Raw genomic sequence first — 21,757 nt, 5'->3', positions numbered from 1 at the left:
GTGATAGGTTTGCATGCTGGGAACTTTACTTTTTTCCTCTCACAAGATGGCAGCCATACCAACAACCACATTTTATGGAAAGAGGAGAGGGAAGTCAAATATTCTTTATCTATTGCTGTTTTTACCATGATAATTATACATATTCGTGTTTATTAATGTGTCATCAACAATATTATTACATCTGAAAACACTTTAATTATTTATGTTTTGAAATAACAGTCATTTAATTAATGTCAACTGTAGTGGACACCAGGACCATTTTAATGTATTTAATGACTGCACATGGTTGTAGGAGACAGAAGCGAAGCAGAGAGGATTCTGTACCGGATGATAGAGGGAGATTCAGATTTGGAGCTGTCAGATGAGGAAAAGGATGAGAATGAGTATCAGCCTGTAATAGGGGAAGATAGTAACGAAGATGGAGAGGAAGAAAATACAGGAGAATCTGATGAGACAGAGTCAGAGACAGAGAGGGAGCCGGAAAGTCGTCGTCCACTGTGGGCCAGGACAAACTTGTATGTTTTATTTAGTTTCAGGTTAATGTAATCAATTTTATTATCATGTTACTGCAGATTATTTTAGAATTTGTAGTCTGTATAAAAGATGTTAAATGTATGCAAGTTGCCTAAAAAAATGCTTGTAAGATTGGTCAATATTATATCCATGACACTGAAATTATGGCACTAAACAAAATTGATGTGTAAAAAAATGTAGTGTTTTATTAACTTTATTTTTTTCCCATTCCATTATAATAGATTCACACCTGTGCTACCTGGGCTTCCTGCCTATCACAATGACCCTAAAATTTGTGAATACTGGAGTCCAATACAGTACTTTTGACAGTACACTGATAAAAAATGTTTGAAGATCTGGCAACCTTTACAAATCACAGACTGCTGCAAATTACAGGAGTGTCGCTGAATACTACTGCCCAAGAAATAAACATTTTCTTTGGTGTATCAGTCCACATGGCCTGCCTTGGCTATCCCAGAGTGAAAATGTTTTGGGCTAGAAAAACCAAAGTACCAGTCATTAGCAAGAAGATGACAAGGAAGAAGATGACAAGGGACAGGTTCTACAAGCTAAGAAGGTCACTTAAGATTGTCAGTGACCTGGATGTGAGTGAAGAGACAAAGAAGTCAGACATTCTTTGGAGAGTCAGACCATTGTTTAACCATGTGAGGCAAGGTTGTCTCAGCCTTCCAAGGTGTGATAAAGTGTGCATTGATGAGCAAATCATCCCATTCACAGGCTGTTGCCCAGTCAGGCAGTATGTGCCAGGAAAGCCAAACCCTACCTGCCTGAAGGTCTTTGTGCTTGCCTCTCCAAATGGTCTCATCCTTGATTTTGAGGTTTATCGTGGCAAGAACACATTCAGGGGCCAAAGACTGGGAGTTGGAGCTGCAGTAGTTTTGCGAATGGTCGCGTCTGTTCCTCGAGGAACTTGTGTGTTCTTTGATCGATACTTCACAACAATCGATTTCATGGACGCTTTGCTGTCAAAGGGTCTTCCAGCAACTGGAACTATTATGAAGAACAGAATCCCAAAGACATGCCAGCTACCAGCAGATAAACAGCTGAGAAAGGAAGGGAGAGGGGCTTCAGTGGTGTTGGTCAGGAGGGAGCCAGAGCTGGCACTGATGAAATGGTTTGATAATAAACCAGTTCTGATTGCCTCCACTGTCTATGGCAGAGATCCAGAGGATATCTGTAGCAGATAGTCCAACAAAGACAAACATCATGTCCCAGTGCGACGGCCAGCAGTAATCAGAGAATATAATGACAACATGGGTGGCGTAGACCTTTGTGACAGAATGCTGAGCTTCTACCGAATGTCAACCAGGACGAAGAGGTGGACATCACGTGTGATGACGCGTTTCTTTGATGTTGGCATCACAAATGCTTGGATTAAGTACAGGTCTGACAGTATAGCGCTGAATCGACCAGCTAAAAACACAGAGCAGTACTTGGACTTCAAACTGCATCTGGCTGAAGAGCTGATGGATAGTCCAGCATTACATGACAGCAGTGAAGACAGTGAGGAAGAGTATCAGCCACCAACCAAAACAAGGATGCCACAACCAGAGCCATCTGTACGCAGACTATGAGCTAGACACATGGACATAAAGCATGCGGAAAGATGCAGGAACAAGGGCTTATAGTCTTATAGTTTACTGTTGAACTAAATACACGTATTTTTGCTGTTGCAAGCAACAAACAAAAGAAGGATTTTACAGAATTGAATCTGTTTTTATCAAATGTCAAAGTTCTTAGGTAAATATCACTTTCAAGACATAATCTTTCTTTATTTCTTAAGCTTGTTCTATTTTCCCATGAAAATCGTCCTGTTGTCCTCCACAGTGGACATGCCATAAAATTAATATTAAAAATATATTTAAAAAAATTAAAATTGTAATGTGTTTTTTTAGGTCCAAATACATGGGAAATCACACAAAAAAAGAAATTGGAAAACATTTTTTTTCTTCGGTTCTCAGGAGGATATAGGAAAAAAGTCTTCTCAGAATTTTGACTTTAATCTCAGAATTCAGACTTTTTCTTAGAATTCTGACTTTCTTTTCAGAATTCTGACTTTTCTTCTCAGAATTTTGACTTTAATCTCAGAATTCAGACTTTTTCTTAGAATTCGGACTTTCTTTTCAGAATTCTGACTTTTCTTAACATAATAAAATATGCCCTGTCACTCTTGAATCTTTAATAAAAACAAGAAGACAATGAAAAACAACAATATATGAATAAATAAAAAATATTTATGAATGTTTTTTCAAGAATGCTCACCTATTTCTTTTTCCAGGGAAAAAAATTATTTGATTTAAAAATTAAATGTACCAAATTTGATGATATACTGAGGTGATTTTCTACACTGCAAAAAGTTTAAATCTAAATAAGTATTTTTTTCTTAAATTAAGTGCACTTTTTCTGTAATTGATGAGGTAACATTACATTTAAGAAAAAAACGATTGCAATGTCTTATATCAAGTTCATATCATCGAATTATCTTATTTTAAGAGTAAAAATACTCATTCCATTGGCAAATCATCTTATTTACCTACTTAATTTAAGGGTAAATACACTTAATTTAAGACTTTTTTTTTAACTTATTTCTAGGTCGTTTTTGCTGTGTAATTTTGAGTATTAAAACCAAATTATTTGGAGTTTAAACATTACATGCAGGTATGCATTCTATAAACACTGATTTATGGTAAGGATAAGCAACTTTTAAAAATACAGCTGTAAAAATCTGAAAAGTGTGTCGAGCCTTTCTGTTTACTCCCTCGGGGTTGATACTTCAGAACCGCCTTTCACAGAAACAGTTTTAGAGTATTTCTATAAGATTAACCTCCAATGGCTCAAATGTTTTGTTCTTTGCAGCGTAGGAATGTTCTTTCAGGAAATGATTGACATAATGACTGCATTAACTGTAAGCATCTGCTGAAAGGGAATAGCCTCCCTACAGAGTGATGCTACCAACACTTGTGTTCAGTAAGTTTTTTTTTTTTCACTAGTATGCAGGATAAAAAGTTCAACTTTGGTCCCATCTGAGCACATCACCTCCTTCTGTATCTTAGAACCTGACGTTGTTAGAGCCTTGCTTCCTCCTCCCCACCTTGTCTGCTTTGTCCCTTGATGTTTGATTATTCCTCATCTCTGACACAGGGGTTCCTAAAACTTTGAGCCTGTGATCCCAAAAATAAAGGTACAACAGATTTAAATTCATCCATCCATCCAGTATCTTACACGCTTGTCCCAATTGGGGTCGCGAGGGGTGCTGGTCAGATTTAAAATTCTATTACTTTATTACAATAAAGTACAATACAAGGAAATTCTGCCATTTAATTGACAGGTTTGCACTACTTTTATTTACATTTAGTTATTGAATTGTGCATTTTTATTATCATCATTTCTTAAAAAACATTTATTTAATGTTTAAATCATGTGTTGAAAAACTACATTTTCTCTAATATTTAAAAATTCAATTTAAAACAATTTATTTAAATATATCGGTATATTTAGTAAATTAAGTGTTTTATAATTCCATAGTATATTAGATATTTAAATATCATTATGTATAAACAAGTAAATCAAATGAATTTTTTTTAGATTAAATATGTTTGGTTAATTATAATTTCCATTTTTCTATTATTAAATGATTTAATTGTGCATTTTAACATTTCTTGGTATATTACAGGTGCTGGTCATAAAATTAGAATATCATGAAAAAGTAGATTGATTTCAGTAATTCCATTTAAAAAGTGAAACTTGTATATTATATTCATACATTACATACAAACTCATATATTTCAGATGTTTATTTTGTTTAATTTTGATGATTACAAATGACAACAAATGAAAATCTCAAATTCATCATATCAGAAAATTAGAATATTACTGAAGACCAATAAAAACAAAGGATTTATAGAAATGTTGGCCAACTGAAAAGTATGAACATGAAAAGTATGAGCATGTACAGCACTCAGTATTTAGTTGGGCCTCCTTTGGCCTGTATTACTGCAGCAATGCGGCGTGGCATGGAGTCGATCAGTCTGTGGCACTGCTCAGGTGTTATGATAGCCCAGGTTGCTCTAATAGTGGCTTTTAGCTCTTCTGAATTGTTGGGTCTGGTGTATTGCATCTTCTTCTTCACAATACCCCATAGATTTTCTATGGGGTTAAGGTCAGGAGAGTTTGCTGGCCAATTAAGAACAGGGATACCATGGTCCTTCAACCAGGTACTGGTAGCTTTGGCACTGTGTGCAGGTGCCAAGTCCTGTTGGAAAATGAAATCTGCATCTCCAAAAAGTTGGTCAGCTGCAGGAAGCATGAAGTGCTCTAAAACTTCCTGGTATGTGGCTGCGTTGACCCTGGACCTCAGAAAACACAATGGACCAACACCAGCAGATGACATGGCACCCCAAACCATCACTGACTGTGGAAACTTTACACTGGACTTCAAGCAACGTGGATGAAGTGCCTCTCTTCTTTTCCTCCAGACTCTGGGACCTTGATTTCCAAAGGAAATGCAAAATTTACTTTCATCAGAGAACATGACTTTGGACCACTCACCAGCAGTCCAGTCCTGTTTCTCTTTAGCCCAGGCAAGACGCTTCTGACGCTGTCTGTGGTTCAAGAGTGGCTTGACACAAGGAATGCGACAGCAGAAACCCATGTCTTTCATACGTCTGTGTGTGGTGGTTCTTGAAGCACTCACTCCAGCTGCAGTCCACTCTTTGTGAATCTCCCCCACATTTTTGAATGGGTTTTGTTTCACAATCCTCTCCAGGGTGCGGTTATCTCTCTTGCTTGTACACTTTTTTCGACCACATCTTTTCCTTCCCTTCGCCTCTCTATTAATGTGCTTGGACACTGAGCTCTGTGAACAGCCAGCCTCTTTAGCGATGACCTTTTGTGTCTTGCCCTCCTTGTGCAAGGTGTCGATGGTCGTCTTTTGGACAACTGTCAAGTCAGCAGTCTTCCCCATGATTGTGTAGCCTATAGAACTAGACTGAAAGACCATTTAAAGGCTTTTGCAGGTGGTTTGAGTTAATTAGCTGATTAGAGTGTGGCACCAGGGGCCATCAATTTTGAACCTTTTCACAATATTCTAATTTTCTGATATGATGAATTTGAGATTTTCATTTGTTGTCATTTGTAATCATCAAAATTAAACAAAATAAACATCTGAAATATATGAGTTTGTATGTAATGTATGAATATAATATACAAGTTTCACTTTTTAAATGGAATTACTGAAATCAATCTACTTTTTCATGATATTCTAATTTTATGACCAGCACCTGTAAATATCTAAATAATTTAAATGCATTTTTTATAACATTTAATTAGTTAATTTATCATTTACAAATGTTTTCCAGTTATTAAATGCAACATTGAAGGATTTAATTGTGCATCTTATAATATCCTGGTATATTAAATAGCATTTAACTTATAATTTCTTTCAAGCGATTTAAATGTGATTTAAATATTAAAATTTAAATGTGATGAATATAAATGTGATTTAAATGTGATTTGTTAAAAGCATTTAGCTTATCATTTTTTTCATGTGATTTAAATGTTTAAATCACATGTTGCATACATTTTTTTTAAATTAAATGCAATTGGTTGATTATAACTTCCATTTTTCTATTACTAAGTAGGACATTGAATGCTTTAATAGTGCATTTTAACATTTCTTGGTATATTACATTTTTAAATAATTTTTTCTAACATGTAATTAGTTAATTTATCAATGATTTATAAATGTTTTCCAATTATTTTATGTTAAAAATTTAAAATAATTAGTAAAAGATATTTCCTTTACTTTATTTAATGGGACATTGAATTTTTATTTTTTTTTTTGCTTTTATTTTTGTGGTATAACTATACTAATCATGGGTTAGTTACATAAATCTACCTATTTCATGACACAATGTGTTTCTAGATACATTTTGGTCGCCCGTATAACTTGGGAATGATTGTGTAAACAATCTCACAATCCCCCACTCTGTGTCTCGCGACCCTGCAGGGGGTCCAGCCCCCTACTTTGGGGACCCCTGCTCTAACAAACCTCTAAGGCCTTCATAAAGAATCTTTTTATTTCATTATTAACCTAATTAGTGTCATTAGTTTATTTCGTGGTTGTAAAAGTCTAATACTAACAATGTGGTTTGGTCCATTTCCCATAAGAGCCTCAGAGCTTCTGCTTCCACTCCTGCAGTGTTTCTACTAGATAAGGTTCCATTTCCTGTCCTTAAACCCTTTGACAACAATAACACAAGTTGTGAAACTGAGAAATTGTGTATCCACACGCAGAAACCAAAACATTCGATCTAGTGTTAAATCAAAACGAACTCAGGCACTTTAACGTCTAAAGATTTATTTCATTCTCTCACTCGTTCACACATTAAAACAACTCTGAACATTACAGCGCCAGCGGGGAGTCGGTGGGGCAGGTAAAGGGGGGGAAGCAGCCTGTGCTCTATAAACAGCAGAGGGGCGGAGCTCTAACTCTTCCGCAGGCTGATGTCAGTGCTGGTCTGTAGCGGGGACAGAGATGTGTTCTCGGATAGATCTTCTCTTTTAAGAACAAGGAAAGCTTCCCGACTGATTCCCAGCAGTTCTCTGAGTCCACTGTTCTCCAGCTGGGAAAAAACAAAAACAATCACAGAGAAACACTTTTGGTCAGTTTCACCTTTAAACGTATCTGAAATGATTCTTTTTTAAAGTAAAAGACATAGAACAAAAGTTTTAAACAAACTATAAATCAAAATAAACACTCACTTCGCCTAAAAAGTGCTTTAGTTGTCAATCTGGACGTTTTTCTAAGCAGAAACAGCTTTTTAAAGATAATCTGAATCAGATATCAAACAGACTTTGACTAGACCAACATTAAACCACGATTTTTTGAGGCATTGTATTCCTGCTATACAACTCCAGGTATTTAGCTTGCAGGATATTTTCCCCCTCAGGTTCATCCCTAGAGAGCAGAGAAAAGAAGCTCGATCCAGCGCAGGTTGTAGCTGCCTAATGCTACGTTCCCATTTAACTTTCGCTTAGGGCAGCAAAAAAGGTTCTACTGCTTTATTTTTGATGCTTTTACACATTAGGCTCAGACACGCATCAAGAACATCTTTGATGCTCATAAAGTGCCGTTTTAAGTGGTAAAAAGTAGTTTTAATACATTTTTAAACGAGGAAAGTCCACCTCAAAACAGCTCAAGATTATGATATTGCCTTAAAATATCAGTTGGCTGTCCGAGACGCTCAAATCCACACGTACTCCGTCTCTGGGAATCTCCTGCAGCAGCTGGGGGGTTTCCGCTACTATTCATGGCTGGAAGTAGATGTTAGCGGTTTTCATGTTTGTACTTTGTACAAACTGCAAAGCCTGATAAACCAGACTAAATGTCAGATTAAATGTGTAATTTAGTCTGGCCCAATAAATGACACATCAGAAGATTGTTGATGAGAACAACCAGTTGTTTTTCAAACCATGTCTGTGCCTATTGGCCAACACTCTGACCTGGTGGGGGGAGTGTAAACAACAACAACCAGCCTGTCAGTAAAACGGCGAGTACGTTCTTCTTAAAAATGATGAGCGTAAAGCCTCTTCCTGATCACGTTTCAATGAAAACCCCAAGTCTAATCTTTTCAAAACTGATTCCAAAGTGGAGTCAAATGAGAACTGTTAAACAGTTGTTGCCATCTTCCTTGTTGGGCTGATGTGATTGGCTACAAACTGCGAGCAGCAGAATAATGAAAGCGAACATAATTTTCCGGCAGGTTTTGACATTTTAGGTTAATTTTGGCGTTACCGTATTTTCACGACCATAAGGCGCACCGTACTAAAAGGCGCAGTCTCAGTTATGTGTCCCATTTCTGTATTTAACACACACATAAGGCGCACCGGACTATAGGGCACGTTTTTTATATACAGGTACATGTCCTCTACTACCTTTAAATACCTCGACTGCGTATTTAAAAACAGAGCGGGAGCAAAACTGAGTATGACTGTGCTTTATTCATGTATTTATTACAAAGTATTAATCAAACCTGGGAGCTGGCCGTGAGACAGACACATCGCTGATGACACAGGGCTGTGATCACTCATCTGAAACAGTGTATTGACACATAAATTGACTTAAAATCCTGAAATCTGCCGACAGAATATGTTCGCTTTTATTATCCTCTTATAATCCTTTTGATTATTTAGATGAAAAAACACCTGCCAGCCGCCGCGGTGAACCCGGAGACGACCCGGCCAGAAGCTGCTGTTGAATTAAGTTTTCAGGTAGAAAAATACAGCGGGAGCAAAACTGAGTATGTTTGTGCTTTATTCATGTATTTATTACAAAGTATTAATCAAACCCATCAAAGTCATCATCCTCCGTTTCTGAATTAAACAGCTGCGCTAAATCAGACATGTCAATTTCCCCTTATTCGCAGTCAGAGTTACTTTCCATGCCGGGCGGCTCCTCGGAAATGATGCCGGCTTTTGCGAAAGCTCGAACAACAGAGCCAGCAGACACGTTAGTCCAAGCATCTACAATCCATCCGCAAACGGTGGCGTTCCTTTCTTTGCCTTGCAGCTATATTTGCTGTGATCAGTGGGAATAAAGTAGTTTTAATATGTTTTTAAGTGGGAAAATCCACCTGAAAACTGGATGATAAAAGCGAACATATTCTGTCGGCAGGTTAAGTTAATTTAGGCGTCAATAAACTGTGGAGCGATCACAGCGCTCTTATATGTGTATCATCAGCGATGTGTCTCGCTGTCAGCTCCCAGATCAGCTTCTCTGATTGGTTGATGCGGCGCTTCCAACAGCAAAACTTCAATTTTTCAATCTCGAGCAGCAGCAGCGCGTTGGCGGCGCATCAGATGCTTAAACGCTCCCGACGCGCTGCGCCCGCTGCTCAAAACGCGCTGCGGGACCCTTTCCTGTACCTATACTCGGGTCAACCATTAACTTTGCACGTAAACTCACTGCTTCTGGTGCGCCTGCTGCGTCCGGTTCACACCGATGTCGAGCGGTTGAATAACAGTAAGCACAGCGTTCATTTGTTTCACCATGTTTTTCACATCAGCTGTGAGATGGGCACGCATGGAGTCACAGATTAGCAGCAATGGTGATGAGTGGGAAAAAACCACCTGGTCTCCTTACATTCACCTCCCTCAACCACTCTTTCATCATCTCCTCAATGAGGTGGTCTCAAAAGTCCGCAGTAACAACACACATAGGGCGCACCGCACCAAAGGGCGCGCCGCACATTTTGAGGGGGAAAAAATACATTTATATGCGCCTTATAGTCGTGAAAATACGGTAATGAACTGTTTCAAATGAGTGATCATAGAGCTCTGCATCAGCAGTGCTGTGTCTGTCTCCCTGCCAGCTCCTAGATCAGCTTCTCTGATTGGTTGATGTGGCGCGTCAAGCAGCAAAAGCAAAATTTTTTTTAACTCCAGCAGCTGCTGCTTGTGACACGCCTCAGATGCTTTGCTGCTCAAAAGCGTCGCTTTTGCTGCTCTAGACGCGCTGCAGGACCTTTTGATGCGCCTTGATAAGTTAGCATTAGCCTTACTTCCAATTGTTTAATCCTCTCCTCGTCTTCGCATATCCGGCCCTCATCCACCTCTATGGCCTTCCTCATCACTGACGCCATCTCGTTTATCTTGTCTATGTGTGCTTGCATTTCCTGGAAAAGTTACAAAAAAGCAGATTGAGATGCATGTTAGACAAATAACAGCCATTCCCTGTAAAGTAGGAGCTGTTTTCAGGTTCTGACCGTGGTATGCTGCTCTTTAAGCTGGGTGACGATGGCCGGGTCCTCCCGCTTGCTGGACATTAGAAGCCTGAACACCTGCTCCCTGTATTTGGTCATGATGAGCTCCAGCGCCGACTGGTGTTCCTCCAATGACGTCCGCAGCTCTGCAGGAAGGAGAAGGCATTGACAACCAGTTTATTGTTACGATGGTAGCGAACAGAAGGAAAAGTCAATATGATATGAAGACAGAAGCACTAACCTTTATTTTCCTGCTGAAGTTCCCTGATCTGACGGTTTTCCTGCTGGATTCCCAGGACCAGACTGGAACGAGGTCGATGTCGTGCAACCTGGTTAAGTGAATCAATCTCCTCCTGGTACTGCCGACCGGGAAAATAAATATTTTAGTGTCTTTAATACTTTTTTTTTATTAAATCATCTGTACAACCTGACACATCATATTTGGATGTTTATGAATATACACTTTTCTTCCTGTTACCCATGACTTTGTATTGATTTAACCACAGCGCAACCACAGACATTTGAGATTGATCCTATATATTTTAATCCACAGAGCAGCTGATGGGAGCCTGAATGACGGGAAATTTTGCAGGGCAGAGATTGTTGAAACATAAAATGCTTTATCCAATTTAAATTCGGCTGAAAATATTGTGAAGACATAAAAGGATAAAGAAGCTTTTTTTCTCACTAGATTAAAACAAACTGAAGTATTGACTGGTTTTCCTGATTCTGTATTTTATTTCTCTTTATAAAGATATTTGGGTTCCTCAGTGTTTACAAATAATCTGATCAAACTCCAGTTCCTGATACCAATAGATGAATTAGGGTCAGCCTCTTAAGATTTTATTAAAGAATCACAGAAATGCACAGATAGCTAAACTGTGTTACAGAATATTTTGCTAATCTATGGATTCTGGTTTTCTTCCCTTAATAATTACAATAAATTGGGTTTACAAAATTGTTAGTCTGTGACATTAAAAACAAAAACGTAACCGAGCAGGAACCAAAAAAAATTTATATAATTTCTCTACTATTTATCTATCTATAAACAGGAAGTAAAGTTATTATATAAATTTTTATTGTATTTTTTGTTATGGTATTTTTTTTTTATTTTATCATTTAATTCATTCTTGTTCCATTTTTATTCTACAATATCTTATTTTTAGTCGAAAATATTCATTTTATTTCACTTTATTCCCATTTTATGTTCATTCATTTATTATTATTACTACATTTATTTTTCAGTTCATTCTTGATTTATTTTTAGTCTACAATATTAATATTTTTTATCATTTAATTAATTTTTCTTTTGTTTTTATTCTATATTTATCAATTTTTTTATAATTTAATTCACTTATTTTTTATTTAACAATATTTTTTTTTATTTTTCTTATTGTTTAATTAATTTTATACTGTATTTTTCTTCTACAACAGTATTATTTTCTTTAAGCATTTATTTATCTTCTACAATACTTTATTTAAAAACATTTTAAGTTAGAATTTTTTACTTAATTTTTAAATATTTAATTGTGCATTTTACTATTTATTGGCATTATTAATATTGGAATCATGTTTTAGATAAATCTACAAACAAATGTTGCTACTACCTCATTCATTGTCATTTCTAGATAGAAAAACCCATCTTCCAACCTCTCACTTTGGGAAGCCATGGTTTAGAGAATCTGTGATCTTTTGTTCTCACAAATCTACGGACGGCTCATATTGTCAGAGAGAAATCTGCTTAGAGGAAGCATTAGCTTAGCACACAAATCTTATCAGCAGGGTCTGCTTTTTGTGGCTCTTAAATCTCTGATCACTTTCACTCAGCCCACCTGCTTCATGGCCTCCACCCGCTTGTTAAGGGACGTCGTCTGTTCAATCAACATCTCTGCCGCGTTGTCATGGTTACGGAGCCTTTCCACTAATGATTTGGCATCTGCCAGAACCTTCTCTAAAGAACAGTTCATACCTGAGTGGAAACAAGTCATGATCAGAACATTAAATGAGACCAGTAATGAATTCTGGAGACAACAGAAAATAATATATGCTATAAAAGTTTAGTATATGAAGCATTAGAAAAATAATCATAAAAGAATAGCCTTTTAGAACAGAAACATTGCTTTTTATTAGAATAGTATCTCTATAGTCTAGGTGAATAAACTCAAGGCTAAGTGTTTTTCTGAAAGCTGGGCTTTTTCATAACAGCAAGGAAAAAGAGCTCTGCTGTGGCCAGATGGCAAACACCCTCCATAAGGAGATCATTGCTAAGAAGGTTGCATTCAAGCATATAAATAGAAAATTAAGTGGAGGGAAGAAAATGTTGATGTAAATCTGTAAAAGCAAAAGGAAACCAAGTCCAATCAGAAACGGCACCACAAAGATGATGTTGCTGCTGAGATCAGTCTCTCCAGAACCAGAGCCATAATCAAAGAACAGTGAGAGTTTTCAGTAGCTGCTCGCACTCGGTTTGCTGACCCGATTTTCCAGCTGCATCTGATGTACCAATCCCTTCCTTAATAACAATAGAATCACCTGGCTTGTTTAGTCAGTAAACACTCAGAGGTTTGTGTTAAAAATATGATAAACATCAGATCTTAAAATACTAACATTCATTTAATACCTCAACAGCTACACAGGCTGATGTAAAACACACAAAGGCATGATGGCAACTATATATATATATATATATATATATATATATATATATACACACACACACACACACACAAGCACTTTTTTTGTCTTGATCTGAAAATCTACCTTTCTAACAAACTAAATGTGGCTTCCTTATTAGCTTTAAGCTATAATGTTCAAAATGATCAGAACTAAATAAAATATATTACTCAATGGCTAATGAATTATGTGAACTGTACTATTTGAAGGTAAATACTTCGAAATATTTCAACATTTACATTTACCAGCAAACAACAAAAAATTCTGATATAATTCTATACATTTCGGTATATTTTACCAGGCAACACCTGTTGTTTTTAGCTTATTTGAACAGTCTCCTAACTATAACTTTAGCTGAAAGCTCGTGGTGTATTCTATTCATAAACGAGGTGTCATAAAAGTCAACATCACACATCGTTGCTCATTTTAAACCACAGGAAATAGGTAAATTAGTAAACATTCATACCTGAAGAGCTCAAAGTGCAAGAAGACGCTAGCGTTAGCTAGCCTCTTTACTTCCTGTTGACGTTTGGCGGCTGTCATTAGCTATAAGCTACAAATTATCCTCAGATAAGCTCTGTTGCAGCCCCATTTCTTTAACGCAAGCAATAAAATAGAAACAGACACAAACTATTCACATTAGCTCGTTACTTAGTCCTGTATAAACCCAACAATCCGCTTTAGATACATCCGGCTAACTGAAAGCTACCGAAACACCGTCTACTTCCGCGAGAATTTGTACTCTCGCGAGGAAGGCAGCGAGATTTCTTGTATTTACAGGAAAGATGGCGGATCGGCTAACACAACTTCAGGACGCAGTCAATTCGGTACGCTGAAAAATCCCATTTGGGAAATTAGATTTGAGATACTGTTACATTTATTTTGTGTTAACATTATAATAGAATGGCAGCTCTGTTATTAAATTATATAAACGGTATTTCTTCTCTTGTGAGTCTCTAATCTCCTCCAAGTCCCCTAGCTATCGGGCTAAACCTTTTTTTCTTTAAATAAAATGTTTTAATAAAGCCAACAAAGCTGATATAAACTTTGTAATTTAAATTTAAGATATCTCCCGACTTTACCACAATGCAAAAACAGATATAAGTATATATATTAAGTAAATAATTATGGTCTGTTTATGTCTAAATAAAGAGATTGGTTGATTGATTAAATTAAGTGTATTTACCCTTAATTTGAGTACGGTAGGTAAATAAAGTTATTTCCCAATGGAATGAGTATTTTACTGTCAAAGTAATAATTCGTATTTGAGTATTTTACTATCATAATATTAATAATACTGTCAAATAATAATAATTAGATAATATGCTCTTGAAATAAGGCAATGAAATTAGTTTCTTTGTCTTGTTCAATTGGCAAAGTGTAACATACCTCTTCAATTCAAGAGAAAAATTTACTTATTTTAAGAAAAAATTTCTTATTTAGATCAACATTGTTTGCAGGGCATGACATGTTAAAGCAGAGCTGTAGTTGCTGTAGGCTACCGTTGATTGGGTGCATTGATTTTTAATGGAAAGTAATGGGTTGAAGTGTTGGTTTCTGTGTCTGCTTGCAGCTTGCTGATCAGTTCTGTAATGCCATCGGTGTTCTGCAACAATGCGCCCCACCTGCCTCTTTCAGTAACATCCAGACGGCTATCAACAAGGATCAGCCCGCAAACCCCACCGAAGGTTTGGGTTTTAAGCTTGTTGGCTAAAGGAGATGCTTCCCTTTTGGATCTGTGGAACTTTGAACCAATCTGAGTCAAGCTGGATCAATGGAAATAAGATTTATCAGCATACAGCTTCACAAACATTAATGTAGTTTGGGGGATTTCAGTTTATCCTAGATGTTTCGCTACATTTCCATAAAGGATGGTTTTGTAAAGTAGACAGCTAGTAGCTGTCCCTCTAACAGTGTCCCATGAGCAGCTCCTAAGGATTCACCATCAGCCTTTTAGCTGCTTTAAATGCATAACACACTTTTTAGACTGGCATGCATGTATAAAACTATGTAAAATTTTCCCTCTGCTTCACAATTCTGGCTACCCTTGTTCAAAAATACAATATTTGTAGCTGATTGTTTAAAAAAACATGATAAGCTTTTTCATTGAGCATCTTTTTTTTTAAATCTAAAATGGAGGCTGTTCTTCCTCTTTGTCTCAGAATATGCTCAGCTGTTTGCCGCCCTTATAGCCCGAACAGCCAAAGATGTGGACGTCCTGATCGACTCTCTGCCAAGTGAGGAGTCCACGGCAGCTCTGCAGGTCAGAAACCTTCCCCAGTTTGCTCACATGTTTTAGATGATGAAAGTTACATTTCCAGATATAGATGGTAAATTGTAGAGTAAATACATTGGATTACGGCCCTGCAGCGTTAATTTAGCCACTAGAAGATGAAATAGATCAACTTTATTATGCATTTTTTATTAGCATATAAATGTTTAAAGAACATAAGCTGTTTTCATCCATGTAGTTCCTTTTTACTTAATTTTTCCCACCAAACAATTTAAGTCTGTACCACCATCGCTGCCCCTTTCATATGTATCATTCTTTTGTCTATTTTTCCTCTTTTTTAGTTACTTTTTCTTAATAATTGGGAAAGGGGCGTGGCAGGGGGGGGGGGTTGGAGATTTCACTAAAGGTATCTGAGAGGAGAATCTCTACAAAAATCTAATACTCAGCTTTTTATGAAAAATCATTAGAATATTTCAGTTGACTGGGTCTAAAAAGGCTTGATGTGAGTTTTTCCAGCTCTAGGCCAGCAGGTGGAGCCTTTTCCCATCAGAAAACACCTCCGTTTTCTGTTTATATTTACTGAAAATCTTCTCTAGATTACGAAATACCGTAAATTCTCTAATATTGGCCTGTATTCCATTAGTGGCCGGGTCTCTAATAATGGCCTGTCTCGCTGATGGCGGAGGTAAATAATGGCCGGTCTCTTATACAGGCCGGGGCTATAAACGTTTTTTCTGGGCATACCTCAACATTATACTTGTGGTAGTAACATACAAGTACCACAGCCCTGCGCGGCTGGACGACAGGCCCTGACTGCTGCCCGTCTGCACGAGGAAGAGAACAGACACGCAGCAAAACATGAGGAGGACGAAGAGGAACTGTACAATAATGAACTTGTGATAGAGACTGGCGCGAGTGATGAGGAGAATACAGGGAGAGATGAAGAGGAGGAGGAAACTGAGGAGGAGGATTTTTTTTTTTACTTCACACCAAGCGAGACAATTTGAGTGAGCGAGGAGGTGTCTAAACCTGTAAGTTGCTTTTCGTTATAAAACAGCCTAATTATCACCATGTATGGTTAAGTGTTTACATTGCACTAGTTGCACTACTGGTATGTTTGCTACGTTTTTTTCCACTGGAATTTAGCCTGAATTACAGGTAGGCTATTTGTTGTTAAATTTCTGTATACCGTTATGGTAACTGTTCTTGTTCAATAAATGAACCTAGTGTTTTATAGGTTCAAATAGACACAAAATCTCATTTTTATTCATTCCACTGGTAGTCTGTTTTGCTCAAATAGCAATAGAGGCCTGTCTCTAATTCTGGCCTCTATCCAATAAAGGCCTGGACCGCGATGCACTTGAGTGAAATAAAGGCCCGGGCCTATATTAGAGAATTTACGGTATGTTATATCTGTGGTGTTTTTTTTTAAGAATTTGCTTAAAAAATATAGAGCTAAAACATATTGTATAAGTATTCACAGTGTTAACTTTTGTTCTTTATAGCCCCTGTGGTTCACTGTTGTAACCTGATTTCTGGGTCTCATTTCTGCCTGAACCGTACTTTGACTGAATCCCTTTTGTGATGCATTGTTTCTCCAACTGCAGGTTCTCAGCAGGGTTTAGACCTGTGCAGTTTCTGTGATCTTGAAGCCAGTTCTTTAAAAAAGTTTAACCTATTACCTGGCCGCAAACAAATCAACAAAAAATTACGTTGAAACATCGGAAAAGCATGAATTAATTTAGCTGCTGTTCTTTAACCCTTGGGAGGATCTAGCCTGTCATATAAAACCATTGTAATGGTGGACAGCAGCCTTGTTGTTGCAGTATGAGGCTGAACATTAGGAGACCCGACATGCGTCCTGTGGATGAGACATGAAAGTTAATAACTTAGAGATGCTGCAAAAAAAATAAATAAACTAGGGTTATCAAAAATATCCATTCTAAAGACGCGTTTGGTATTTTGCTTTTGGTAATTTTAGATTTCTGGATTATTTTCCCATGAAAAAGAATAGAATCTCACACCAGCTAAAATGAAGTCACTTTGTTATATTTGGGTTATTTAGTTTGCATTTATTTGCACATTTATCCAACTCTCTGTTGACAAAGGAGGCTCCATGTTGACATGTAAGGGTTTTAAATATTCAGTACTTTCCTTGGTATCAATATCCTAGTGAAAATGTTTAGTTTTGTTTTTATTTTAAGTCTGATGCAGATTATATTATAAAATAAGAACATTTTGAGATGTCATTTTCTTATTTTAAACATACATTTGTTATTTTAAGTCTGATGCAGATTATATTATGCAGGAGTCGCCAACGCGGTGCCTGCAGGCACCTAAGGGCCCCCAAGACCACATGGGGTGCCCTCAGCGTCTTCTGAACACACAATAAATCACCAGTGGGCAAAACTATTTATAGAGCATTTTAAAATGACAATATATAAAAGAAAATTAGAAATGAAAAGAAACAATAAAAATATGGTTATGTATAAAGTTTAGGTGAGGGCTGACCCCTCCAGCTCAAAAGTCATTTTTGGTAGCCCTTCCTATGACCCATGAAGTAGCCCTCAGCCTTCATGACCCATGAAGTAGCCCTGTTGGTGACCCCTGACTGACCCCAGATAAATGGTACGGATCACTTTTTTCCCCTCCATTTTAATGTTAAAAACGACACAATGATGATAAATCTTCTAAAAGCTTTTATCAGCAGATACCGATAAAAGACAAACATTCTAATATCGACCAGCCGATGTATCGGTCCATCTCTAGTGACCTCAATGGAAACTATCACTTTATTGTGTCTGGATTGTTGGGAGAATGAACAATTAGGAAAACCTGACCTCTTTTAAGGCCCCTAAAAACCCATATTTATTTAATTCAGTCAAAGCATCATGTTCAGTTTTTTTTTTATTACCATCGTTATCTGCAGAACTTAACTCTTGGTTTTCCTTGAAGGTGTCCTTGCCGATCTCTCGTCAGACATATATCACCTTAATCCTAACTTATCATCTTATTCTTAGTTTGTATGCAAATATCCTCATGGATCAAGCTCTGCACTGGTGGCTGAAGGATTCATAAGAGGATTTTTAAGCTTCATTTTTATAACCTGTCTTCACTGTGGTTGTAGCTTTTATCCTTTAGTCGATCTGAAAAATGTTCTTATTTTAAAGCAGTAACCACTTTTTTTATGAGGTAGCTGTGTAGATTAATCACTAACTCCAGTGATTATGGCAGCTGAATGGTTCGTAAATCATTTGCGGCTCTGCTGCTGTTTGTTCTGTAAATTGACCATCTGCCCTTTATTAGCCTTTGGTTTTCTTTACCGGTTGTGGATTGAATCAGCTTTCTTTTTGAGAAGCAGATGATATATGAGAGCCAACACAAACAAGCCCTTCCAGGATTACAGGGTAAAAATAATGCCAGTCATGTGAGTTTGTGCTTCATATGTATATTTCTGGAATGACTGTTTGGGAAAAGCTAAAAGAATCGAGTGAGTTTCATGCTCCAAATATGCAGGGGCTCTGCTTCAGGCTTTTACTTCCTGGAAGGCAGATTTCTTTTTCTGGGTTCTAGAAAGTTTCCAACATTGAATCCTTTTATATCTGTTTCATAGATTAGACATGAACATGCAAAAGTTTTCACACCCTTGGGATTTTCCACATGCTGTGGTGAGAACCAAGGTTCAAATTAGGGCTGAAACTTTTAATCGGATTAATCCATCATTTAAATAATCATCAGTTAATTTAATAATTGATTAATTGGAGTATAGAGACTCTAAAACAGGATTTAAGTTGACAGAGTCACCTATTTAAGTAGTAAGGAGTAATTATACAAAATTGTAAAAAAAAAAATATTTAAACATTTTACATTTAAGATAAAAAAAAAAAAAACTTTTCCGCCCATAAGTATATACTATATCCAGAAATCCTTTTGTGGAAACGATTTTGTTTGACTTGGTTTAAATCTTTAAAATATCGTCTTGAAGAATGTTTTGCTATTCGATTATTAATCAATTAGCAAATAATCCTTAGTTACAACCCTTGTTCAAGTAATTTTGAAATCTTCATTTATTTAGTTTGCACTTCTGATTTTAAATTTTTTTTTATTTGTTTTTAGCATTTTTTAGCTAATTCTATTTTCTTTTTTAGCTTCTTTCATGTATAATAAGTTACAAACTGGGGGCTAGACAAAAAAAAACAAAACAAAAATAAATAAAAGGTTCCAGATAAGCCTCTCTGCTGGAGTAATGTGGTACAGATACCAGGCCTGCCTAACGATTCATTTGCTAATTAGTCTGTCGATTATGTTTTCGATTAATATTCGGAAAGCCAAAGGTACCTTAAGAAAGACAAAATTAAACCAGGTGAAACTAAAACCTTTCTACTTGAGAAGTTTGGGATACAAAATATTGATGGACAAAACATTTTTTTCAATCCTAAATGCAAAATGTTTATATATATATATATATATATATATATATATATATATATATATATATATATAACTTTTTTTTTTCTTTTTGTTATTTTTATATAAATTCTGCCCTAAATGTGTCACTCTTTCAGCTAAAGGCACGTTTTATAATCTCTACACTCCAGTTTACAGTTAATCCATTTCTAAATTACTTGGTGATGATTTCAATAATCCTATAATAATTTTTATAGATTAGAGAACGAATGCATCATTGGAGGGAAACAACAGCTGATATATATCTTAAATTTGTGGCATGCATTTGTATTTAACCCCTTTAGATAATAATGCAGCTGTTCTGCACTGGAAATACTTAACTAATATAAGTAAAAAAAAAATCTTAAAATCTGTGAATTTTCCATTAATTTAAGCAGGTGTATATAAGTAGATCTGCCACTTTAATTAGTATTTTTTTCCTTAAAATAAGATAATTCAATATTCCAAACTTAAAATAAGAACATTTCGAGATTTTATTTTCTTATTTTAAACATAAATCATGTTATTGTTACGTCTTACCTGCTCAAATAAACGAAAAATACACGAATTTCAGGAATAAAATGGCTTACTTATATTTTTACTTCCGTTATGTGCTGCTTTGTGTCGATTTAAACTCATTAGAAAATGAAAATGTCATCAACCTCTCCTCAGGCGGCCAGCCTCCGGCAGCTGGAGGAGGAGAACCACGAAGCGGCGGCACGCCTGGAGGATGTGGTTTACCGTGGCGACATGCTGCTGGAGAAGATCCAGAACGCGCTGGCCGACATTGCCCAGTCACAGCTACGTACCCGGAATGGAGCGCTGACCCAGCCGGCGCCAGCCGAGTCCTGATCCGCCGCTGTTTATGGACAATCAGCGGGTTCACTGAGGATGCTTCATTCATCTGGATTATATTTTGACCTGTATTGTTTTGTTTTGATATGTTATGCGTTGATAGAAATGTTGAAACTTCGTCTCTTTTGTAAATATGTGACAGACGGGTACAGGGGTGTTTTTTCTTTAATTGATTTCATTTATCTCTGTCTATATCTACTGTGTTACTCCTGATAATGCAGATAAAAGTTTGAAAACTTTCTGCATCATTGAACCTTCTTACTTATTAAATGTGTTTTGATATTTAAAGTATTTCTAAATAAAATCCAACCCCTTGTTACGGGCTTAAATGACCTGACGTATTAGACCTATTCATTATAGACGAGGTTAACAAGTGCACACAGATTTATAAAAAAATGTTGTTTTGAAAAAAAGAAAAAGGTAATATATTCCGTAAAGTTTGGATTAAGAATAAAATAGATTATTTATTTGCCCTCAACTTGGAAATTTTCAGTTGCAAGATGAGGCCCCAAAAAGCTCCTCAAACATACAGGTGCTGGTCATAAAATTAGAATATCATGAAAAAGTAGATTGATTTCAGTAATTCCATTTAAAAAGTGAAACTTGTATATTATATTCATACATTACATACAAACTCATATATTTCAGATGTTTATTTTGTTTAATTTTGATGATTACAAATGACAACAAATGAAAATCTCAAATTCATCATATCAGAAAATTAGAATATTGTGAAAAGGTTCAAAATTGATGGCCCCTGGTGCCACACTCTAATCAGCTAATTAACTCAAACCACCTGCAAAAGCCTTTAAATGGTCTTTCAGTCTAGTTCTATAGGCTACACAATCATGGGGAAGACTGCTGACTTGACAGTTGTCCAAAAGACGACCATCGACACCTTGCACAAGGAGGGCAAGACACAAAAGGTCATCGCTAAAGAGGCTGGCTGTTCACAGAGCTCAGTGTCCAAGCACATTAATAGAGAGGCGAAGGGAAGGAAAAGATGTGGTCGAAAAAAGTGTACAAGCAAGAGAGATAACCGCACCCTGGAGAGGATTGTAAAACAAAACCCATTCAAAAATGTGGGGGAGATTCACAAAGAGTGGACTGCAGCTGGAGTGAGTGCTTCAAGAACCACCACACACAGACGTATGAAAGACATGGGTTTCTGCTGTCGCATTCCTTGTGTCAAGCCACTCTTGAACCACAGACAGCGTCAGAAGCGTCTTGCCTGGGCTAAAGAGAAACAGGACTG

At 36.7% G+C, this 21,757-nt stretch overlaps 2 protein-coding genes across 2 annotated transcripts; one reads left to right on the top strand and one right to left on the bottom strand.

Moving 5' to 3' along the window:
- Positions 1–6,875: 6,875 nt before the first annotated feature.
- Positions 6,876–13,716, bottom strand: fgfr1op2 (FGFR1 oncogene partner 2). Its single transcript, XM_038281947.1, has 6 exons — positions 13,435–13,716; positions 12,128–12,264; positions 10,537–10,654; positions 10,299–10,441; positions 10,095–10,208; positions 6,876–7,157 (listed from the first exon to the last, which is right to left on the bottom strand). Exons 2-6 carry the CDS (start codon positions 12,260–12,262, stop codon positions 7,020–7,022), a joined length of 648 nt encoding a protein of 215 aa, XP_038137875.1. The 5' UTR covers positions 12,263–12,264; positions 13,435–13,716; the 3' UTR covers positions 6,876–7,019.
- Positions 13,641–20,839, top strand: med21 (mediator complex subunit 21). The gene is made up of 4 exons (XM_038281948.1): positions 13,641–13,795; positions 14,542–14,656; positions 15,131–15,231; positions 20,320–20,839. Exons 1-4 carry the CDS (start codon positions 13,754–13,756, stop codon positions 20,497–20,499), a joined length of 438 nt encoding a protein of 145 aa, XP_038137876.1. The 5' UTR covers positions 13,641–13,753; the 3' UTR covers positions 20,500–20,839.
- Positions 20,840–21,757: the final 918 nt, after the last annotated feature.

This window comes from Cyprinodon tularosa, unplaced genomic scaffold (genome assembly GCF_016077235.1).
Source record: "Cyprinodon tularosa strain WSP-4 unplaced genomic scaffold, ASM1607723v1 ctg177, whole genome shotgun sequence".
NCBI lineage: Eukaryota > Metazoa > Chordata > Actinopteri > Cyprinodontiformes > Cyprinodontidae > Cyprinodon > Cyprinodon tularosa.
This window is presented reverse-complemented; position numbering and strand designations above follow the sequence as displayed.

What these genes read in the sequence shown, in the direction of transcription:
- fgfr1op2 (XM_038281947.1), bottom strand. Translation starts at nt 12,262, where the DNA reads ATGAACTGTTCTTTAGAGAAGGTTCTGGCAGATGCCAAATCATTAGTG. An exon ending in TTAAAGAGCAGCATACCACG is followed by an intron (nt 10,209 to 10,298) that starts GTCAGAACCTGA and finishes TAACTTTTCCAG; the next exon opens with GAAATGCAAGCACACATAGA. An exon ending in AGAGGATTAAACAATTGGAA is followed by an intron (nt 7,158 to 10,094) that starts GTAAGGCTAATG and finishes GTTTTTTCCCAG; the next exon opens with CTGGAGAACAGTGGACTCAG.
- med21 (XM_038281948.1), top strand. Translation starts at nt 13,754, where the DNA reads ATGGCGGATCGGCTAACACAACTTCAGGACGCAGTCAATTCG. An exon ending in TTCAGGACGCAGTCAATTCG is followed by an intron (nt 13,796 to 14,541) that starts GTACGCTGAAAA and finishes GTCTGCTTGCAG; the next exon opens with CTTGCTGATCAGTTCTGTAA. An exon ending in AGTCCACGGCAGCTCTGCAG is followed by an intron (nt 15,232 to 20,319) that starts GTCAGAAACCTT and finishes ACCTCTCCTCAG; the next exon opens with GCGGCCAGCCTCCGGCAGCT.